The sequence below is a fragment of the Marmota flaviventris genome, chromosome 14 (assembly GCF_047511675.1).
Source record: "Marmota flaviventris isolate mMarFla1 chromosome 14, mMarFla1.hap1, whole genome shotgun sequence".
Classification (NCBI taxonomy): domain Eukaryota; kingdom Metazoa; phylum Chordata; class Mammalia; order Rodentia; family Sciuridae; genus Marmota; species Marmota flaviventris.
Window position 1 is genome coordinate 25,081,697 of NC_092511.1, and position 23,781 is coordinate 25,105,477.

The following is a 23,781-nucleotide window of genomic DNA, read 5'->3' on the forward strand; positions in this document are numbered from 1 at the left end:
GATGCCTAAAATGTATTTGTGTATATAAGTTTATGTTAAAGGCAAATATTTTATTAAACTTCAGATTTTGTTCCACTTATTGGATCATCAAAAGTATCTAGTGGAGCTGGGGCTGTAGCTCAGTGGTAGAGCGCCTGCTTTTCACGTGTGAGGCACTGGGTTCCATCCTCAGCACCATATAAAAATAAATATATTGCATCCATCTACAACTTAAAAAAGAAAAATTGAAAGAAAATCTACTACTCTCTTTAAGAAACATACTTCAACATTCTTGTAATTGGAAATATTTAGCCACATTCCATCTCTATAATTTCAACTTATACTTTCAATGGAGAATGCTTGGTTTTGCCAATAGGAATGTGTTTTTGCATCGCTATGTATGAGAGATTCTGATTTACCTCTTATAAATTTAGTCCTGTGTTCAGAGCCCTTGATTAGTGTTAGCCAGGACAGTTCTCTTAAACCACAGAAAATCACAAACTCCCAGGTCAAATATAATTTTAATCATAATCAAGTTTTGCTATTCATTGAGTTTCAGAATAATTCAGAAAAAAAATACAAGTGTTCTGTTGATTTTTTCTTAATAAGCTGTATTTTCTACCTTATATCTCATTTTTTCATTGACATGATTCTTTTATAACTTAATTTTTATTAACTGCCTAATAGTCCATTATATGACAGACTCATTTGTTGAGCCCAAAATTGGACTTTTAGGTTGTTTCATGCTATTTAATAACATGCAACATCTCAGAGGCTGTCATTGCATCTAAATATTTGTGTGCATCTAAAATTAATTGCTTGGGACAAATTGATAGAAGAAAAATTGCTTGAGTCAAACAAGATGTGCATTTTTTTTATTTTTATTTAGCATCCATCCATTTTAATAAAATTGTGGGATTAGTAGACCCTGTCTGTTTTCTCTATGGATATATGATATAAAAGTTTTCCTCATGGTATGAGAATAGACCCATTTTTACATCTGGTTGATTGCTATTTATGAAATTCAAAGGAAATTTATCCCTGTAGTGCATTACAAACCGCAATGGTGAGCACATGAAATTAGTTTATAGGTTTACCAATAGGAACTGGTCAGTGGTCTTTTTGTTTTTTTCTGAGACATAGTGCATTTGGTTAGTAATGGTCATATGTACTATGTGATAAAATAAGCTTGCAGTAGTACTTATTAAATTCTGCTTATACATAATGGGTAAGCAGATGTCATACACAAAATGAACCATTTTTTTTTTCCTATTTGAAAGATTTGTTAAGGATTCTAACACTTCTTTTTAAACACTACTGCACACACCTGTGACAGTATTTGTAGGTCTTCCCATTACTCTATTGTAAACCCAATTTACTCTAAACACATTACTCTCTTCCCATTACTCTGTATTGTAAACTCCTTGTGGACATATACAGTTTCTTCTGTGTCATCTGACTCAAATCATCTAGCCTAGAACCTACACTTACTGAATTTTTACTAATTGTAATATGCATTAAATATTTTTCTATTTATTTAGAATTAAATTGTCTGTAATAATACTATTTGCCCTGATGGTTTTAATTTAATATTTATAATTTATTTAGATATCTTTGTTTAATACATTGGTGAAGGATGGAATTAATCTGAATTATAAAATTCAAGTCTTTTTCCCCCCTATTGTATACATACCTTTCATGAGTAACTTTTAAATCCTTTCAAGTCAGCCTAAATAAATGATTTAGAATAGTACTTTGAGCTTAGTTTTTTTTTTTTTTTTTTCCCTTCTGAAGCCAGTTACCTAATGATCTTTTCATTCTAGTAATGTAAGTTTTAGCCTGGCATTTCTATTCTCAAATTTCAAATCAATATAATTATTTATAGATCCTATTTTTTAAAAAGTGAAATATAGTGAGAATGCTTTCTATAATTTCATATTTTAAATTATTTTGATAAAGTATTACATGACACCCTTTTAATAGATTATTTACTACTTTACATTTAACTACTTGGTATATCTACCATTGTATCCTCACTGTAGATTAAAAATAATTTCTTGATTTTACTGCCATTATACATCCATTCATCCAACGGTGTTATCGTAAGCATTTCTAGTTTGTTGTTTTTCCACATTACAACCCTCTCCATTGTGATTGGAAGATAATACTAGTGATTTATTTGTGATGTTTATCATTATAACAATTATATTCCATTCTGGTTCTTTTTCGTTGAGTGGTGTTTTTTTTTGTTTGTTTGTTTTGTTTTGTTTTGTTTCTTTTGTAGATACATTCGAGATGGTTTCTGAAGATGAAGATGGGAAATTGGGTTTTAAAGTAAATTACCACTACATGTCTCAGGTGAAAAATGCAAATGATGCCAACAGTGCTGCTAGAGCCCGCCGCCTTGCTCAGGAAGCTGTGACTCTTTCAACCTCACTGCCTCTGTCATCATCCTCTAGCGTGTTTGTACGCTGTGATGAGGAGCGACTTGACATCATGAAGGTAAAAGAAACACCTCTGTCTCTTATCTCCCTGGCTAATCTAAGTATTCAAATATTCATTAGAAATAGAATGCATTTTTTAAATGTAATGAAAATTTTTGTGACCACTTTGGACTACAGTGAAAGGAGTCTGTTCTAATGTTAGTTCAGGGTATATAGGTCAGACTGATGATGAACTCATGTTTTCTCTCATATGCAGAAGCTAGAGAGGAAACAGGTAAAGAAAGGTGGGTTCAGGCCAGGGTCTTGTGAAAACAGAAGGAAATCAGAAGAAAGGGACCGGGGGAAGGAGAAGGGGAGGAAAAGGAGAAATACTAGGGAATGATATTGGTAAATTATAATGTTCTATTGTGTGCATGTACAGATATGCCACAGCAAATCTCGCCATTAAGTACACCTGTAGTGAACCAGTGAAAAACATGGAAAGAAAAATAAAATAAAAATTTAGAGAAAAATATCAAAAAAGCATCCTTCCTTGTATTTGGCCTGTCACAGTTTTAAAACACAGTATTTAAGGATTTAATGCTGATCGGTAGGAAACAGAGGATTTCTTCCTTGTTATCCAGGGAAAAAATGTCATGTTTTATAGTATAACGTGTTAGTTATTACTCTTTTTAATTTTCTTTTCCAGGAAATTTATATATTTACAAATGTAAAGGCCTATGAATAAAGTTATAGCAACACAGAAATTTATAACTGTACCTTTTATGTTTTAACACTCTGATGATCTGGCCTTAAATTATAAGACAGTGCTGCCTTAAGAAAATCCTAAAATTTTGACACCTGGAAAAAAATTCTTTATGATTTAAATTTATGGGTTAAATATTCTGTCTTTCTCAAGTAGATAGCTGGAACTGTTGACCCATTGTGTTCTGGGAGCTTTTTTGTTTGCTTACTTGTTTTACTTTTTGGATAACTTTCTGGAGAAACCTCATAGACCTTGCCTGTTGAGCCACATCTTATTTCTTCTGACAAACAATGGAAACCGAGCTGGGGCTATAGCTCAATGGTAGAGTGCTTGCCTAGCATGCATAAGGCGCTGGGTTTGATCCTCAGCACCACATTAAAATAAACAAATAAAATAAAGGCATTCTATCTGTCTACAACTACAAAAAACAAATTTTAAAAACAATGAACCCTTCATAGGATTATTGCCTGGGAAATTATTTTATCACTAAATACACCATATGAGCCATACTGGGGAATTGATTCTGCTATACTTGAAAGATCCCAATATAAAGCCCTTAGCATTTATCAGTGTTGTTGAAGAATGAGACACTAGTGCCATTTGCCCTCCCACCACAGCCCTTAACAGTTTTGTTGCTCTTGTGTAACATATCTTTTGATTGACTCAAAATTCATTAAATAATTATTGCATTCACTATTGGATCATCTGCTGTATTTTTTCTTTTTAACTACCAGTAACTCTTAAGGAAACACCTGCTGTTCTCTCCAATGTTTTTGTCATATTAATATGAGAAGATGTTTTTCCTGTTATTATCCTAAAGAATATTAAAATGCTGGTTCTTAAAGTGGTAACTTATTTGAAGATTTAAAGCAGATAAATATCTTCATACCTTGAGATATGGTAGTGAATGTATGTAGAATCTCAAAATTATGGAAAACACTATAGAGAAAGTCATGAAGCAGAGCTCTCAAACGTAAAAAGAAAGTACTTTACTCATTTAACAGGTATTTGATATTAAAGGTAAACTTTCTTGGTGCCAAGAAGGCTTTTTTTTTTTTTTTTTTTTGGTGGTGTTGGGGATTGAACCCCAGGGCCTTATGCATGCAAGCACTCTACCAACTGAGCTATATCCCCAGCCCAAGGCATCTTTTTTAATAGCCCATTTTCACCAAAACCAAGTCACTTTAATTCTAACAACAAAACCGTTTTCTCATCCTGCTTTTATTTTTAACTTCCACTTTTATTCTGGTAGAGATGTATGTAGACTCTCAAGACACAGTCTTGTTTCTTTAAGTCTTTCTTATCTGGCTTTAATTTTCTAAATATCAGCAATTAGGAAATGACCTAGGCCTCTGTGTTTCTGTCAATACCAGGTTCTGATAACTGGGCCAGCGGACACCCCCTATGCAAATGGCTGCTTTGAGTTTGATGTGTATTTTCCTCAAGATTATCCCAGTTCACCCCCTCTTGTGAATCTAGAGACAACTGGTGGTCATAGTGTGCGATTCAATCCAAACCTTTACAATGATGGCAAGGTAATGTAATTATAGTCTTTTGTTTCTAATGCCACTGTATTGGATCTAAAGGTTTTTTTGTAATTGGAACAAAAATTTTGTTTTAGTCATATTTGTTCTGAGAAGACATGGGTTTCTTCATGCCTCAGTTCCATATGTGCACAGGATAGCTTGAAGAGTAAGAAAAGGATCTGAAAGGGCAGAAACACTAGTCTTATGGGTGATCCTAAACCAATCATTTCCTTTTTGAATCATGAGGAAACTTAGTCACATGGAAGTAGAATAATTTGCTCAAGGACATACTTCTCATTAGTAGAAGAACCAAGACTGGACTTTTTTTGGTCTTCTGACTTTTGGCCCTTCAGTGTATCTGTGGTCACCATGTCAAAGTGATGCCACCACCTAGACTGAGCGATGGCAGGCTAAATTTTAATTTTAATAAAATGTTGTAGGTTAATATTTTTACTTAACTTCAAAAGAGGTCCTAATGTTACCTGAGGTGGGGTGGGGGGAAGGACAGAAACACTACAGTGTTAATAAGCACTTATTGTGTTAAGAAATTGCTGATGAACTAACTTACGGAGCCCATTCTGTAGCCAACTGCTGAGAGCTTTCCCCACTTGGAATACTTCTGAGCCAGTGTCTAAGATGGTCTCTTAACTGTCCTTATTTTCCATATCTCCATTTTTAGTCATCTTTTCACATAGGCTTAGAAGTAGATAAATGGCAAAGCACAATACTATCAACTGTTTCTTTTTTGTAAATCATGCCTTTTTTTTTCCTTTGCCATCATAACTACCACATTTGTGGACTTATTTTTAAAGTTTAATGAATGTGAAAATGTTTTCACATATTCTGTACTAAAAAGGAAGATGCATTCCTATTTTTTAAAAAAACTGACAAAAGGGTATAATAAAAATAATGTTATGAGAGTAAATTGTTTTTTATTCTTAATGACAGTAAGTCTTTTTAAAATTAGATTTAAAAGAGCAGTTATCACTTTTGAAAATTATTTTGGGCAGTTTGATGGAATTTTGGTGGTAGTTTTCATGGTGAATATTTAATGTTTAAAAATCAACACTGGGTGAGAAGAAATGTATAGACTTTACAAGCAGATGCTTCTTTGTTCAAGCACTTGATATTCTCATCATCAATATATTTTATCAAAGATATCCTCAAGGTTTCTACTGATTTCCCTTTTAGATTTGAAAGGATCTCCCTGCCTCTGATCTGTGGCCAAATTACCATATTAATATTTAAAATTAATATTTAAGAAATTAATTTTAGCTAGGTACAGTGCTTCATGCCTGTAATGCCAGTGACTTGGGGAGACTGAGGCGGAAGAATCACCAGTTTGAGGCCAGTTTCAGCAACGTAGCAAGACCCTGTCTCAAAAGGGGAATGGGGGAAGCTAGGGATGTAGCTTAGTTGTACAGTATCCCCAGGTTCAATCTGCAGTACTGCGCCCCCCTCCCCTAATAAAAAAAATAGAAAGGAAGAACGAAAGAAAAAGAAATTGATACATAGTTTAGTGGTAAGGGATAAGGGTTATGGAATTGGGAATCCATTGTGCTGAATTATATAGTCTTTTTCCATCATATTTGTGTGTTCCATGAATCACACAATTGTAAAAGTTACTTTTAGTTGTTTACTTTTTTTGGTGCTGGGGATCAAATTCAGAGCCATGTGCATGCCAAGCAAGTGCTGTACCCATGAAGTACACTTCCAGCCCCTAAACTTATTTTTAAAGTTTGCATACTAGTACTTTCCATGGGTTTGTGGCTGTCACTCAGTGCTCAGTGGTAGAGTACTTGCCTGGCATGCTGGAAGCCCAGAATTCCATGCCCAGCACTGCAAACACACACACACACACACACACACACACACACACAGAGAATATCATGGGAATGCTCTAATGATCAAATGGGATTATATCCATAATAGTAATTTTAATAATACACAAAGCTGTACAGATATAAGTCTAATTATTAGAAGCTATATGTTAAATGTGCTGGTTCACTTTGAATTACTACTTTCACACAGTATTGAAAGAGTAAAGAGAAGGATCTCTCTGTTTTTTAAGGACTATTTACTTTCTACATTTATTGCCCATTATATGAAATTGCAAATTTATCATTAAATATTCACAAATCTGGCCAGGTGCAGTGGTGCACGCCTTTAATCCCAGCCGCTTAGGAGGCTGAGACAGGAGGATCATGAGTTCAAAGCCAACCTCAGCAATGGCGAGGCTGTAAGCAACTATGCCAGGAGAAAATAATGTAATATGCTGCTATTTTTTTTTTAATCACAAGAGTAATTTGTAAATATAAATAAAATGTCCCATTTTAACCTGCATTCAGTATATTGTTTTGAGTTTTGAACAGTTTCTAATGTGTCAGAAAGTGTGTTCTGAAGAACCCTGGGAATCCTCAAGACCTTCAGGGAATCTGTGAAGGCCTTCCTTTTCCACCTTCTTTTTTGTGGGAAGCCAGATTTGACCCATATATTTCAACCTAAACAACATTATATAGCAAATGGAATGTAGGGGTGGATATAAAATCAGGGTCTCTTCTGTTAAGCCATAGCCCATTTTCAGAATTTACCAAATTCAGAAAGAAATTTGTAAAAAAAAAAAAAAAAGTTAAAAAAAAGTGTAAAAACTCGTACCAGTTTCTCTCACTAAAATTGTCTGGTTTTAGGGAAAGTTATTCATGAAAATATATGTTACGTGTGTGTACATGTAACAGGTGCTGGCTCATTCTTCATTATGAAGAAAGTAGTGCTACACAGATTTGAATCACGTGTGAAAATACCAATTTGTTCTTATAAGCTGACTTTAGGGGTTTCTTAGGGGACATAAAACTAAAATACCTTGACATGAGAGCATTTTATTTTTACTTCTAGGTGTGGCAGTCTGATTTTAAGTACTTTGAATTCTTTTTTCTATTTTTTCCCCTTCTTTAGGTTTGTTTAAGCATCTTAAATACGTGGCATGGTAGACCGGAAGAGAAGTGGAATCCTCAGACCTCAAGCTTTTTGCAAGTAAACAAAACTTCTGACAGTTTCATTTACAAAATAAGCATATATGTTTGAAATTTTTTTCCATGACCAAGAATAAACATAGTTAACCCAAACATGATAGAATGATAGGAAATAAATATTAAAAAGCTGATAGGTGAGCAGTTAGTATTGTGGAATCTCATCTTATCTAGAGCTTAAAGTCTGAAGTTGGGGCATTAGTCAGAATTTTAGGTTTGTCAAAATTGCCTTTAAAAAAATCCCTAAGTTGCTCTTAATATACACTACAGTGCAGCAAGATGATATAAGTAGGTTTCTCCTATCTTGGAGTTCACATTTTTAGGGTTTATTTGTGAATTTAATACAATACTGGTATTATGTATTTCTTCATGTCTAATCTTGTTCTATTATCTTATAAAAATTTGATATCTGAGGCTCACAAGTGCCATCCTGGAATTCATAAAACGCGGGACTTATAGGCCTTATTTTGTAGAGCCTTTGACACAGATTTCAGAATCTTAAATTTTTTAACATACTTATTGAGCATGTATAATAAGTATGTTACATAATGTTCCATTTGTCCCAATTGTTCAGAATCCCAGCAAAGAGATAGACACAAAAGCATGCTGATAACGAATAAACTTTATTCCTTGTTCATTTAGAAAGCAGCAACAGTCATTGTTGGTACATAATATTTTAAATTCCTAGTTACAGTTTAGCATTTCTTTTAAGAAAGTCAACTGAAAGTTATCCCCATATAAGCCTTCCAAGATTGGCCTACCCTGAAAGATTCCTTTCCTGCGTTCTTATTTTGCACTAGGTGAAAGAAGATATGAATAAAAATGCATTTATTTACTTACAAAAACATGTTTAAAAAATACATAAAAGGTAATAACTTCTGTGACACCTAGTGATATGCCTGAAAATATTCGTTGTTATCAATTTCAAACTTTATAATTCATTGTATTTCTTTTTCCTTTAGCAAATAGCAAATTATATCAACATAATTTCCCAAATGTAAATTTTTTTTTTTTCTGGTACACAAAACACCCATTCTTTGTTTCCTTTAGAAGACTTCCTTTAGAAGCCTATCAAATAGGGTATGAATCTGAAGTAAATTTTAATTTATTTGTCTCAAAAGGGATAAGTTTAAATAAATAAATAGTGATCTTTTTTATAGATTTATGATAAATACTTAATTTAGAATATTTCTCTGCTTTTATAGAAAAATGAGCATTATAGCCTATTTGTACTAATAGAAGAAGTAGATTATTTAAAAGGGGCAGTGACAGGACTAATAACTATGCCCTGGATTGCTATTTTAGAAGAGTGAGATTTGATTTAGGGGAAAGTGAACCACTTTATTTCAATGGTATATATAGTTACAGAAAGTTTCAAAATCATGAGATCTTTGTCTCACATTGTAAAGATTAAATTTTTTCCCCTATAGTTGACCTTGGCCTTATTTAGAAACAGGATCTCACTGAGTTGCTTAGCACCTTGCTTTTGCTGAGGCTGGCTTTGAACTCACAATCCTCCTGCCTTGGCCTCTGGAGCCACTGGGATTAAGGCATGTACCATCCTGCCTGGCAAGATGCTCATTTTATTAGTTGATGTCTATATAATGTTTTTATGACTTTTTGGTTATCATGCAATCAAAATGCAACTGCTGTTAATCCTTTTTCATTTATGAAGCAGGCAAGTGGTATCTAATGTTTCTCTGGCTTCAAAGATATTAACTAGGCAGATAGCTATATTAGCTAAAATAGTATACTACTAGGAATTAGCTGTGTGTTAGCAAGATAGCAGTTTACTGATAGTGAAGATGTTATCATTGTGGCTCTTATTATTCTTGTATTATCATCGTCATTCCTTCATTCCTCAGGTTCTGGTGTCTGTCCAGTCCCTTATATTAGTTGCTGAGCCTTATTTTAATGAACCAGGATATGAACGATCTAGAGGCACTCCCAGTGGCACACAGAGTTCTCGGGAATATGACGGAAACATTCGACAAGCAACAGTTAAATGGGCAATGCTAGAACAAATCAGAAACCCTTCACCATGCTTTAAAGAGGTATGTTCAATAAAATAATGAAATACTTTATTAAAGGCATTAGAGAATGTGGTTTGTTAGTTTTACTTGCCTTTAAATGTAGAGTATGTGGTATACTAACTTTTAGTTTTTAGAGTTAAAACTATCAGTAATATTAAAGAATGGGTAGAGTTTAAAACCACATACATTCTGCTGGGTGTAGTGACACACACTTCAATTCCAACTTTTCTGGCTACTGAAGCAGGAGAATCACAAGTTCAAGGCTAGCTAGCCTGTCTGAAAATGAACAGAGCTGGGGATGTAGCTTAGTGGTAAAACACCCCTGGGTTCAGTTCCTAGTACCTAAAAATAAAAATCAAACCACATAAAAGACATCTGACTATATTTGAAATATTTAAAGATAGTTTTCGTTTTCCTTTTTTGGGTGATGCTGGGGATGGAACCCACAATCTTGCACATGCTTGACAAGTACTCTACAGTTGAGCAACATCCCCCGCCTTATTCCTAATTTTTTTTTTTTAATGGTTACCGTTCTGCTAGCAAACTTTCTACACATGTCACTAAAATGTTCCACACTAACGTATATATGTAAACAGTAAAGAAAAGATGTTCCCTTTAATACAAAGGTATCAAAGTTATATAATAGTTTCTAAAAGCTGTGTTGATTCTCTCAAGTGCTTTTATTTCACTATTTTCCAAGGCAGGGCTCTTTTCTTGTGACTAGTTGTCCCCATAGTCTGCCTAAACATGATAATGCTTTTCACTTATTATGTCAAAAGCATACTAGATCTTGTTTTTATGGTACTGGGGATTGTACCCAGGGGCACTTTACCACTGAAGTACATCCCTAGTTCTTTTTATTTTCTTATTTTGAGACAGTCTTGTTAAATTGCTAAGGCTATCCTCATCTTGAGATTCTTTTGACTCAGCCTCGTGAGTATGGGATTACAAGCATGCACCACCACGCCTGGCATCTTGTTTTAACTGTCTCCCGAAACAGTTTTCTTTCTTAAAATTGTTTCCCTTCATCATCAGTTTCTGAGACTGACCAGAAATTGAACAATATAGAGGAAGAAAATCAATGTTTAATTTTTTGGAGTGGTGGTGGGGGGGAATCAAACCAAGAGCCTCACATGTTGGGCAAGCACTCTACCACTAAGCCACATCTCCATCCCTAACTTTTCAGTATATAAAACTGAATCATGATTCGTCATTCGTTTACTCTATAAATGATTTCACTTACATAAAGTTCAAAAATGAGCAAAGTAACTTAGGCTTAAGGAAGTCAGAATAGGAGCTGGGGTATAGTTGTGTGGTAATGTGCTAACAAGTACATGGCCCTGGATTTGATTCTCCAGCCCTGCAAAAAAATCAAAAAGGTAAGTTTGGATAGTATATTCCTTTGGATGAAGATTAGTGGTGAGAGGAAGCACATGGGGAGCTTCTTTTGTGTGTGGTAAGATTCTATTTATTATCTTTGGGTAGAGGTTAGTTTGGTGTGTGCACTGAAATAAAAATGTATTCAGATGTACACAGTGGTTTTTGCATTTTTCTGTGAGTTTTAAACTTCTGTTTTTAAATATATTAAAAATATTTAGTCAGGCTGGGGTTGTGGCTCAATGGTAGAGTACTTGCCTAGCATGTGTGAGGCATTGGGTTTGATTCTCAGCACTGCCTATAAATAAATAAAGTCTATTGACAACTAAAATAAAAAATAAAAATTGTATTTAATTATATCTTACTGGTTTTTACATAAAAATTTTCTTCCCAAGAATAAATATAGGAGACTCAGTAGGAGAATGACTTATAAAAAAGCAAATAAGTGTAATTACCCTTCTGATTCATTAGAACCAATCCTACATTAATGAATTTTCTTAATAAAATGTGATTCATTTCTCTTTTAACTCCTCTGGGTTTTTGTTGTTGTTTTGTTGTTTAATTGTTTTTGTTTGTGTCTTTTAAAGTACCTTTTTCTGTTGCACTCATCTCCCATTTGGTCCCACGATTAGGGTTTCTCATATCAAGCTGTCTTAACTCATTTTTTAGTCCCCATAATGATCAGTCTCAAAAACAGTTAAACACTGGGGTTGTGGCTCAGTGGTAGAGCTTCCTGTCTCACACATGTGAGGCACTAGATTCAGTCCTCATCACCACATTAAAAATAAATAAATAAATAGATAGATAGATAGATAAATAAATAAATGAAATATAGGCATCATGTCCATCTACAACTAAAAAAAATATATATAAAAAAACAGTTAAATACAATAAAAGTCTCCTTGGTCTTTTATGGCTATATTCAGTCTTCATAATAATTTTTCCTATATAGATATTATCCCCCTTTCTTTAGGCCAGAGAAGCTCATTGCACAATGTAGGACCTCAACCAGAATAGAGAATAATACTTCCAAGGTGGGGTGTCTAGTTTTTAAATTTAAATTTGTCAGGAATAGACTCTTTTTCTTTTCTTTTTTAAATATTTCTTTAGTTTTAGGTGGACACAGTATCTTTATTTCACATTTATGTGGTGCTAAGAATCAAACCTAGTGCCTCATGCACGCTAGGCAAGCGCGCTACCACTTGAGCCACATCCCCAGCCCCAGGGATAGACAAAAATTTTCAAATTTGGCTTTTTTTTTTTTAAATTCCAAATGTAAGCCACAGTTACTACAAGGAAGTTGAACTTCATTAAAGTAAAATTGTGTCCATAGTTAACCAGAAGACAAAATCCAAAGATTAAGAATTGTGCCATGTACAGAGCTTCATTTTGATTTCTCTATGAATTCCCTTGACATTGAGAATGTTTTAAATAGCTATTCTTTTTTTTCCTCCTTTTTCTTTTTTGGTACTAGAGATTGAGTCGGGTCACTATTATCACTGAGCTAAATCCCTAGTTTTTTTTTGTTTGTTTGTTTTTTGTTTTGTTTTGTTTTTAAGACTTGGTCTCATTAAATTGCCAAGGTGAGCCTTAAACTTGTGATCCTCCTGCCTCAGCCTCCTGAGTTTCTGGGATTACAGGAGTATGTTAACACACCTGTCTTTTCTTGAGTTCTCCTTTAAAGATAAAAATTTTTGTCTTGGCAGTACTTTGGAAATCCCTTTCCCCTGGTTATTTACTTACGTTCACCTTTTGAATATATTACATCACATGTATCTTGTGCTGTCTGAATAGGATTATTGGAGTGTCTGTGTGGGATTGGACGTTTTCTTCTGATGCAGATTTGGGTATTTCAGCACATTTCATTTGGTATTAGGGAAGAATTCCTGCTAATGATGTATAGTTCATGGAATTAAGTTTTATGGACAAAAGAAAATTGCAATGAAATCTAAAATGTCATTTTTAAAAAATGTCTACATACTTCATTTTAAAATTCTGATGATAAATGTATTCTGTTCTATTGCTTCCCTCCCTCACCAAGGTTATACACAAACATTTTTACTTGAAGAGAGTTGAGATCATGGCACAGTGTGAAGAGTGGATTGCAGATATCCAGCAGTACAGCAGTGACAAGCGGGTGGGCAGGACCATGTCTCATCATGCAGCAGCTCTCAAGGTCAGTACGCTTGCCTAACATGAGTCTTGGTGATGGTTTGGAAAGAAGAGTTGTATGTGCACTGACTGAGCAGTGCCCACCAGGAGGTAAAGAAAAGGAGGGCACCAAAGAAAGTAAGTTTAGGTTGGGCATGGTGGCACTGCCTGTAATCTCAGGAGACTGAAGCAGGGGGATCGAGAGTTCAAAGCCAGCTTTAGCAATTTAGCAGGACCCCAAGCAAAAGGGCCGGGGATGTGGCTCAGTGGTTAAGCGCCCTTGGGTTCAATCCCTGGTACCAAAGAAAAAGAAAAGAAAAGAAACAAAGTTTATTAATGTTAAGTTCATAACACTAGAGTACTACCCAAAAGTCTATGGTAAAGATAATGTTTCTTTTCACAATGGATTGGCATTTCCTAAAATTAAAAATGGGTTCAGGGACTAGGCCAACAGTTTAGTGGAATTCTTAAAAAAATGAATATAACAAGTTGGCTGCCTGAATGACTTCTTTTATTCCTTTAGCCTTTACCTCTGCATCTTACCTTCTAGAATTGTATTACTTGGAATAATGAGGGAGATGTGAGTTGTAGAACCTCTGATGGCTGATTGGTGTCAGTGGCTATGACACAAACCTATTTTCAGGGAGAAACAATTGTTTTCATCTTGGGTATTCACAGAATGGAAATGTAAAATGTGATGGTTTCATAGACTTTTTTTTCCCCCATGCATAGGGATCATTCCTTTTAAATGCCACCTTTCCTGCTTGCAAATAATCTATTTTTACTCACCTGAATCTTTTATCCTCTACCAGTTATCTTCCCTCTCTCTATCTTCAATTTTTTGACTTCTTCTAATTCTAAAACTGTCTTCATTTAAAACAAGTAAACAATGATGTCTGGGATTTGCTTCAAAACAAAATGAGAAGAAAGTGGTTGAAATATAAATGAAACAAGACTGGCCATGACCTGATAACTGAGGCTAGGTGGTGGATACATGGGAGTTTATTTTGCTATTCTGCCTACTTTGTATATGTTAAAATATTCCATTCTTAAGAGCTTTAGGTTTTGACTTGCATCCCCCTAAGCTAGTTCTGTTTTGCTCATATTCTTATAAAACAGTTTATCTTCTTTCATTATCAAAAAGGAGCAATTAATGCTTTTTGCCATCATTTTTTCCCCCTTAATTAGTGAGGTTAGGGTTAGAGCAGTTGTCTTACCCTGTTTCTGTCTTATACCTTCAATCAGAATTTAATCTCTCCAGGCTCAGAGATTATGTCTTATTGTGCTTATTCCCCGCTTGCCTGCCTTTCTCTCTCTCTCTCCTTCTCCCTTTCTTTCCCATGCCCATTCATCCATCAGTCTGTCTGTACATGAACCCAAGGACACCCTACCACTGGGCACCTTCCTGCCCTTTGCATTTTTTTTAATTCAAGATAAAGATCTCACTAAGTTGCCCAGGCTGGCCTCAAATTTGCAATCCTCCTGCCTCGGCCTCCTGGGTAGCTGGGTTATAGGTGGGCATGACTACACTTGTCCCATAGCCTTTATATTGTCAGTGTTTTACACAGCATCTCAGACATAAACATTGTTCTTTACCTGTTGATTAATTTTCAGAGTCGGTTATTGATAAAACTAATTTTCAAAGACCTTGGTATGATTACGTAATGTCATTTCTCTCCCATCAGAAGTTATAAAGCAACACTTTAGGTTTGTAGACAACTACCCACTCTCCTAATGTTTACATATTTCTGTAAATGTCAGTATGGAATAATAGATAGTTATTTATTCTCTTAATGTTCTTTTTCATTTGCTCAAATTTTAAAAAATTCTAATGATAAAACTATTTCTAAGGGCTTGGGTTGTGGCTTAGTCTAGGTAGAGTGCTTGCTTTATTCTTTTGTCTTTAAGTAGAAACAGCATATATGATAAGTCAAGGGGTTACCATCTTTAGTTTTTTAAAATATCTGTATTGAATTAATGACGACTTGTAAGTCATCAGTAATGCTGTATCTGACAAGGTTTATGACCTGGTTGTGTCTGTGGGCACGTTACTGAGGACTTATCAGCAACTATATTTATTTGGAGTTTGGGGACTCTTGCTGTTTTTTTTTTTTTTTTTTATTGCTTGTTGTATAAAAGTGCCTGTAACAGTGGCTAGCATAAGGAAACACTCAGCAAATAATTATAAGCCTGATGCTTTGGAATTTGTTTAAACCCATTCCTTCCTTGGTGAATCCTAGAGTTTACTGTTCTAATGTTAGCAATTTTCTCTCATTTAGCGTCATACTGCTCAACTTCGTGAAGAGCTGCTAAAACTTCCCTGTCCTGAAGGCTTGGACCCTGACATTGCCGATGCCTCCGAGGTGTGCAGGGCCACGGCAGGTGCGGAGGATGCGCTAACACATGACCAGGTCAAAGCCAGCAGCAGCAGAGACCTGTCGAGCGACTTCCAGCTATGAGCTGCATTGACATGGATTTTATAGAAACAAAGGCTTCGAAGCACAAGCCAAATATGTCAATATTTGTATGTAAGAAACTAATTATGTAATAGGTAATGAGACTTAAACTATACTATGCCCTTAAGGAGATCCAGTTTAATTCAAGGTGATCTTTTATTTACCTGTACAAGAGTGTAAACTTTTTGTGCTTTTATTTTTCAATTGTGAGAACCACTGATTGGTATGTTCAACAAATTTGTGTATACAAAGAAATGGATAAATCACTGATATATAAGGGAAACTACCTTAGGAAAGAATGTTTACTGAATGTTTATTTTATTTTATTTTATTTTTTTTTTTTTACTGTAGAGTGAGGGATTGTTAACAAAGAATATATATTGGTCATTCTTACAACTACTATTTAAAGTCAGCAACTTTTCACTGAATTTGATAGATTTTATGTTTGGCCATATCTTCATGCTCATATTTGATTTCTGAAGACCTCCTACCTACACTTCAATAAAAGTTAAATGGACAGACTCCCTCTTTTTTGATTTACTGGTACATTTTTTAAATAATAAATCTGCCATAAAATGCATTATAGCTGGAGACTTGCACTTGTATGGATGAATTTATTACATTCAACGTATTTAATTTTATGCCTCCTAATTCTAAGATGCTGAAAAAAATAAATGAACATGATTTTATTCTATGCCAAGATTTGGGCCTCCAAATGTATCCATTATTTGAATTTTTAAATATATGAAAAGGAATGGTCAATTGGAAAAGTCACTCTAAACTGATTTTTTTTTTCCTAAAGGGCTCCTTTTTTCCTGGACTATCTGGTTTTATTGCTAAGTCACATGTATGTATTAACATCAAGGCTCTGTAGAGGAGAGAGGCTGTCCCTCTCTGGTGCTGTTACAGTACATTCTGTACCTGCCATATAGGCTCATTTTCATGCAAATTCTTCCTAGAGCCAAATAAATAAAGACTTAGGTGAATTAGTATGTCTTGTTTCTAAAATGGTTTGCCATGGTGTGGAATGCTGTTTCTACAAAGAATTGGCCTTTTCAAGGCCTAAGCATGGGGGGACAAAGGGTGTTTTTCCAAGATAGTCACCATAAAGGAAAGCTGAGGTGACTCCTGACAGTATGTATATAAAATAAAGTGGTGTGTGAGAGCCTTGAATATGCAACTGAGCAGGAGATGGTGTATCTGGAACAGTGAGTTCCTCTCTGAAGAAAAAGGGGAACCAGGGGACATGAAAAACTCTTGGGAACACGGCACAGAGGTCTTCACACTTTGATAAAGGAGTTAAACAATGTGGCCAGGAAATCAAAGATTCTAAAACAAAATAGTGTTAAGGTCTGGTAGGTGGTGAGCTACACCAAGAATGACAGAAGAGTGGCAGTCAACTTTCGACAAGAAAAAACTGTATGTTAGCCACAGACATGCTAGCTAAAATCTAAGCGTAAAATTGCCAGCAGTAAGTAAAAGGACAGCCATCAATCCTCCGTATTATTTATTTATTGTTTGTTTGTTTGTTTTGTGGTGCTCAGAATTGAACTCAGACCTTTGCACATTGCTAAGCAAGTACTGTACCTATTGAGCCACATCCCCAGCTCCCTCTCCGTGTTATATGTTGTAGTTGTTTGGTTGGTTTTGTTCTGTCAGGGTTCCATTGGGTCTGAAAGATAAAACTGTCAAGTGTATTATTTGTGTCCAATTGTGGATTTTAAAACCTCATTCAAATTTGTGGTTAGGTCAGTCTCTCCACCAGTCCTCATTGGACATTAGAAAGCTTTATAGAATGAAAGTAACAATATCTGTGCTCTCCGATCTAATCTATATTTTTAAAACCAAGACTGAAAAATTGAAATGATAATATAATGGTCCCATCTGGGTTTTTTTATATATATATATATACTGGGGATTGATAGGGCTGAGATTGTGGCTCAGCAGTAGAGCGCTTGCCTAGCATGTGCGAGGCCCTGGGTTCTATCCTTAGCACCACATAAAAGAGATAAAATATTAAAAAAAAAAATTTGGGATTGTGGCTCAGTGATAGAGCACTTGCCTAGCATGTGTGAGGCACTGGGTTCGATTCTCAGCACCACATAAACAAATAAATACAATAAAAAAGTTCATCAACAACTAATAAAAATACTTAAAGAAAATGCTGGACCCATCTGATTCAAATGTATGATATGTCAAGATCATTGTACTGTCATGTGTAGCTAATTAAAACAAATTTAAAAAAATAGTGGGGATTGTACCCAAGGGTGCTTCACCACTGCGCCATATCCCCAGCCCCTTTTTAAAATATAAGATGAGGGTTGGGGATATAGCTCAGTTGGTAGAGTGCTTACCTCACATGCACAGGTTCCCTGGCTTCAATCCTCAGCACCACCAAAAAATAATAATAAAATATAAGATGACAGGCTCTCACTAAGTTGTTTGGGTCTCACTAAGTTGCTGAGGCTGGCCTCAAACTTGTCATCCTCCTGTCTCAGCCTCCTGAGCCTACAGGGAATCAATGAACATTTGAACACTCATCTTGTACTAGGTGCAGGTTCCTACAATTGAATGAATAACTGACATGAAAGCATAATATCTGTGCAGTATGTAATTTCTCTTTCAGAGTTATTTGCAGGATAACTTGGGAGCATAGAGGAAGGGTATTTACCTTAGGAAAAATATTGATGGGCACCAAGGTGCTTCCTAAAGGAAGATATCACAAGTCTTGAAGGATGAGGATAAAGACGTTATCCCGACGTGAGAAAAAAAGGAGAGTTAAGTTAGCAGCATCATGTATTAGGAGGGAATTGCCAAATGGTTTGGCCGGCTCTGCTGGAGTGGAATAGACATTTGACAGCTTGGGGAAATTATATATTGATTTGAGGATTCCTCATTTCACGTTCCCAAGGTAAGAAGCTAGTGTGAGGTGAATGTGAGGTCCTGGGAGAAGGGTGACCTGGGTGCAAGAGCACATGCAGAGAATGAAGAAATGTGGAAACCAATAAAGCAGGTCTCTTCAAAAAAAGTTATCTAAAAGAGATGTCATCCCACGTCCCTCTGTAGTACTGAGGATTGAACCCAGGGCCTTGCACATGCTGGGTAAGTGTTCTGCCACTGAGCTATACTCCCAACCCCAAAGAGAAATTTAACTGCTGAAATATCTTTCTAACATTAAGACTAAAATCTCCTGGGGCTGGGGTTGTGACTCTAGTGGTAGAGTGCTCACCTTGCACGTGCGAGGCCCTAGATTTGATCCTCAGCACCACATAAATATAAATAAATAAATAAAGGTGTTGCGTCTAAACTAAAAAAAAAAAAGACTAAAATCTCCAAAGCCAGACAAATACAGGAAATACTGTGAACATTTTTGTCTTCAATATCTTCTAAGTTGGTTTATGTGATGTGAGGTGAGATACTGTAGTTGGTATCCTTCATACTATCTGTGGTGAAGGGCTATAGCTTTCGGTTAGTCTCCCCACTCCTGCTTCCTTTAGAGACAGACACTTTGTTAAACACAATAAGGCTTTTGCTGCAATGTTATCTTCCTCAGCAGCCCATGAATCGTGATTTGAGTAGCACTGTGCTAACAGCTCAAATGTGGTTTGGGTCCTAGTCAGGTGTTACCAACAGGTCATTTATTACTTAAAGATAATTATTGAGATAAATTCCTACCATTGCAGTGTTTCACCATACTATATACTTTGCCAAAATTGAAAGTTAATACCCTACTATATACTTAAACCTATAGGTGGTGTTGAAATACTATCAGTTTGCTGAAGAGATTGCTCTTGGAAGAGATTGGTTAATCTGAAAGACTCCAGATGGAAAACAGACATGCCCACTGGATCAGTCGAGTCACAGGAACAGATCCAGTTGCAGATGTTGGGGGAGCTGAGTAGAATTGGAGCTAGGAGCAGGCAGCTAAAGAAGACTGGAATGAGGAGCCCGACCCAAACTGCTACATTGGTACTTCAGTCATGGGGAAGATAGAGCATGGCAGGGCCTTAGGTTCATCTGGCTTTGATATCAGACTTCTTTTCATTGTGGATAAACTAATGTGCAACTCATGGAAATGGGGAAAAATATAAAATGTGAAATTGTTCTTAATATCTTCTAGTCTTTTTCTATACTTTTTTAAGTAACTGGTATATATATTTTGATTTTTAAAACTATATTATGCACATTTTATCATAAAGAAATGAATGTCTGCATAATATGGATGTACTTAATCAGTTCCTTATTGTTGGACATTTTAAGTTGTTTCTATTTTTCTAATTATAAATAATGCTATGATGAACATGGTCTATATCTTTAATTATTTCCTTTTGATAAATCCTTTACATAGAACTGGTAGGTAAAATTTTTTGATAGCCAGGCACCCACCTGTAATCCCTGCAGCTCAGGAGGCTGAGGCAGGAGGATCCCAAATTCAAAGCCAGCCTCAGCAAAAGTGAGGTGCAAAGCAACTCAGTGAGACCCTGTCTCTAGATAAAAGGCAAAAGGGCATGGGATGTGGCTCAATGGTTGAGTGCCCCTGAGTTCAGTCCCTGGTACCCACCCCCCTAATTTTTTTTTTTTAATATAATGACTAATTGCTTTGCAGGGAGTCATAGTGATTTATGTTTCCGATATCAGTGTTACTGCATCTTGGCCAGCATTGGATATGATAATTTTTTGTTCAGACTTTTTTTTATTATCAAATGTTATATAATCTTTCAACAGTGTTTATTTGTTAGCTATTTGGGTTTCTACTACTGTCAATTATCACTTTATACCTTTTCCCTTTTTATTTTGAGACAGGATTTTGTTGAATTGTTGAGGTTGCTTTTCCCACTTGTCTTAGGTTTTAATATATATGAGCTACTTGAATAGTAAAATGTTAATTTTTGTCATGCTTGTATGTATTTTGCCTAGATGGCCTTCATTTTTGCTTAGCTCTTCTCTTAGACGTCTGAAATGAGCCAGGGGAGGTGGTGCATGCCTGTAATCTCAGCAACTTAGTGAGGCCGTAAGCAATTTAGGGAGACCCTGTCTCAAAATAAAATATAAAAAAGGGCTGGGGGAATGTAGTTTAGTGGTTAAGCTGGGTTCAATCCCCCCCCACCCCGTACTAAAAATAAATAAATAAAAGAGCTTCCCTATGCAAAGACTAAAGACTGCTAGCTGGGATTGATGTGGGCATTGATATAGGCCTGTCTGAAGCTGACCTGGGACAAGCTTGAACACATCCCAGTTCCCACCCCTCAGAGCCCATCTTGTCAGTAAGAATGCAGAGGCTACTTGTGGTGGAAAGTGTGAGCCTTGTTGAAAGGAAACTCCCACTAGCCTTCTCTTTCCTCCTTAAAATTTGCCCAGTTTCTAGCACCTTCTAGTGCTTCCTAATGCTTCAAGCTAAGGAACTGACTCAAGTCCTCTGAACCTGTCCATTTCCTGGGTAGAAGAGGCATCCTCTGGCCCATTCCCTGCCTAGCCTGGGGTGTGACTATGTAGTGCTCCCATGGGCCTCCACCAAAATCTTGCTTTTCTTTGTTCCTTCATCTGTGCCCCCCCTCAGGTTCGCCAGTTTTATTTTCCTATGCTTCATGCTACCATTTAAAGTGTGCTTCATTCACTTGTCATTTCTCCAGAGAGGGATGCCCAGCAAGGCCATGTCAGACGCAGACTGCTCTAGTCTGGAGACAGCCACAAGTTAAATCATCTACGCCCCGTTAGGTCCCCAGGATCTCCCCACCTCCCTGGGCACCTCCAAGGTCACAAGGGTAGCCATGAATTTCCCTCACCCCATCGCTGGCTGTTGCTTTCCCTATCCTTTCTTCAGGTAGGTTTTGTTCCTTGGTTTATCCCTTACTCTTTTTTACCTTGCTAACTGTGAGAAACTGATGTGACTCCATTTTTGAGAAACCAGCCTCTACCTCAGAGCAAAGCCTGTCCAAGGAAGGGGGCGTGACCCTTGTCCTTGGAAAAACCCACAGAGCACTCCTAGGCACATAGCCACCCTGCTGAGTTGTTTGTCTGCAAATATCAGGAGAGATCTGTGGAGCCAGGTGTCCCTGACTCAGTCAGGCTAGGTGAGGAGCCATAGCAACCCCCTAGCAACCACCAATCAGCATGAGACAGGGAAAATACCTGGGATGCCAGATGACCCCCCAGTAGCTTATGGTGGTTGATAACATGTTGGGAAGCCATGTAGTTCAGCTGTACTCCCCTCGTGGCTTAAACCAATCAGTTCAAAGGAATCCCCCTCTTGTAGTAACCAATCACCCCTACCCAATTTGTTCCCGCCAGTGAATGTGCTAATCAATGTTAAGAGTTGTTTGATTTTCCCGAGGTGTGGAATGATTTGCTGTATGATGTTGTGACACATAAGAGTTTCCCCCGAAACCTATAAAATCTCACTGAACAATGGACCAGGACTCACTCCCTGGGACCGCTGCGTCAGGAATGGTTGTGAGTCCAAGTTTGCAATAAAGACTCTTGTACGATTGCATTGGAATCGGGTCCTGGAGGTCTATTGGAGGCGCAGGAATCTGGCATTACAATTGCAAAGTCAGCAAACCCAAACCCAGCCACAGAGTGCCTTCCTCCTCTAGAATGTTTTCCATTTTTAGAGGAACCAGCTAGAGGTGGTATCCTTTTCCTGGGAGCTGCTGTCTTTGTTATATTCTCTAGCCGCCCAGGTATGAGATTTCCTAAGCCTGACCCATTTTCTAATATTTGTCCTGTTGTTTATTTCTTTGGTTTTTAAATACAAATTCACAAAACAGGAAGGGGTGTGTTTTTCAAGCCTAGACCCATCACACCTGAGGTAGAGGCTAGGTATGGGTAAAAACCCACCTGCCCATCCATCTCTGAGAATCAGCTGCTGCTACTCGCCAGTGAAGCAAGCACTTCTCCCCTTTAGACCAAGGGACCAAGGTAAATCTCCCCAAAGGCATTGAGCAAGGGCGAGCTCAGGAAGTCCTCAAGCTCATCCACTCCTAAGTGTAATTTGCAAAAGCCTCTTTACCAAGGAAGGAACATCTTAATTTGTTATGATGTTAATTTGATCAGACATTCTAGCACTTTCTTCCTATCCTGCAATGCACAGGGAATGGGAATAAAATATCATTAGGCTGACCCTACCCTTAGGATGTCCTCAGTCTAATAAAAGAGAAGAGTCCATTAAAATTAATCATTTAGATTGTTATTTTGAGAACCTTCCAGTCACCAGCAAGTTCTCTCTGAGATTATCTCAGATCTGAAGGGATTGCCTTGGTCTTTGAGCCAAGGAAGGGCAATTCCCTGAGAATACTTCACCCAGCTCTAGAGAATTCCTAGCCCTAGGTAACTGGGCTCTTAACTTTTTTGTTTTTTATTTATTTTTTAGTTTTTAGTGGACACAACATCTTTGTTTGTATGTGATGCTAAGGATCGAACCCGGGCCGCATGTATGCCAGGCGAGCGCACTACCACTTGAGCCACATCCCCAGCCCCAGGGCTCCTAACTTTACAGTGGGAAACTATAATCATGCAGGTACCTTGGCTCTGGCCAGTAACCCAGCTACTGGAAGGCTGGGTATCACAAATTTAAGGCCAGCCTCGGCAATTTAGCGAGATCCTGTCTCAAAAAAGTAAAAAAGGGCTGGAGATGCAGCTCAGTGGTAAAGCACCCTCCAGTTCAGCCCCCAGTACCCCACCACCACTACCACCAGAGAAAGAAGGGGAAGAAAAACAGATAGACCTTGGGGCGGGGGGGGGGGGGGGGTACTGCTAGGAGCAGGTAAGGGAAGGAGGGGAAAGAAAGTAATCTCTTCTGCCTCAAAGGAGAAACCTCTAACAGCCAGCCTAGTAATTGCTACTGTTATAGTTAAAGCTTCATCCCAGGGTTTCATAAACTGACTTCCAGACCACTCACATATAATCAAATCAAGCCTTTATTGAAGCAGACCTGTGGCGGCTGACCAGAACATAAAGCTGTTCCCCTGATCAGCCCCGAACAATTGCAAGGGCACTCCTTATAAGCCTGAAAACCGCAAAAGGGATGTTCGGGGGCGTCTAGCCA

At 36.9% G+C, this 23,781-nt stretch overlaps 1 protein-coding gene across 10 annotated transcripts in view; it reads left to right on the plus strand.

Moving 5' to 3' along the window:
• Birc6 (baculoviral IAP repeat containing 6) overlaps nucleotides 1-16,729 on the plus strand; it is a 217,333-nt gene extending 200,604 nt beyond the window's left edge. For all 10 annotated transcript variants that reach the window (XM_034636800.2, XM_071601470.1, XM_071601469.1 and 7 more), the window contains 6 exons: nucleotides 2,264-2,481; nucleotides 4,542-4,703; nucleotides 7,647-7,724; nucleotides 9,586-9,774; nucleotides 13,172-13,306; nucleotides 15,561-16,729. In XM_034636800.2, the coding sequence (XP_034492691.2) occupies nucleotides 2,264-2,481; nucleotides 4,542-4,703; nucleotides 7,647-7,724; nucleotides 9,586-9,774; nucleotides 13,172-13,306; nucleotides 15,561-15,740 (962 nt within the window). In that variant the 3' untranslated portion in view covers nucleotides 15,741-16,729. The remainder of the gene's footprint in view (nucleotides 1-2,263; nucleotides 2,482-4,541; nucleotides 4,704-7,646; nucleotides 7,725-9,585; nucleotides 9,775-13,171; nucleotides 13,307-15,560) is intronic.
• Nucleotides 16,730-23,781: the final 7,052 nt, after the last annotated feature.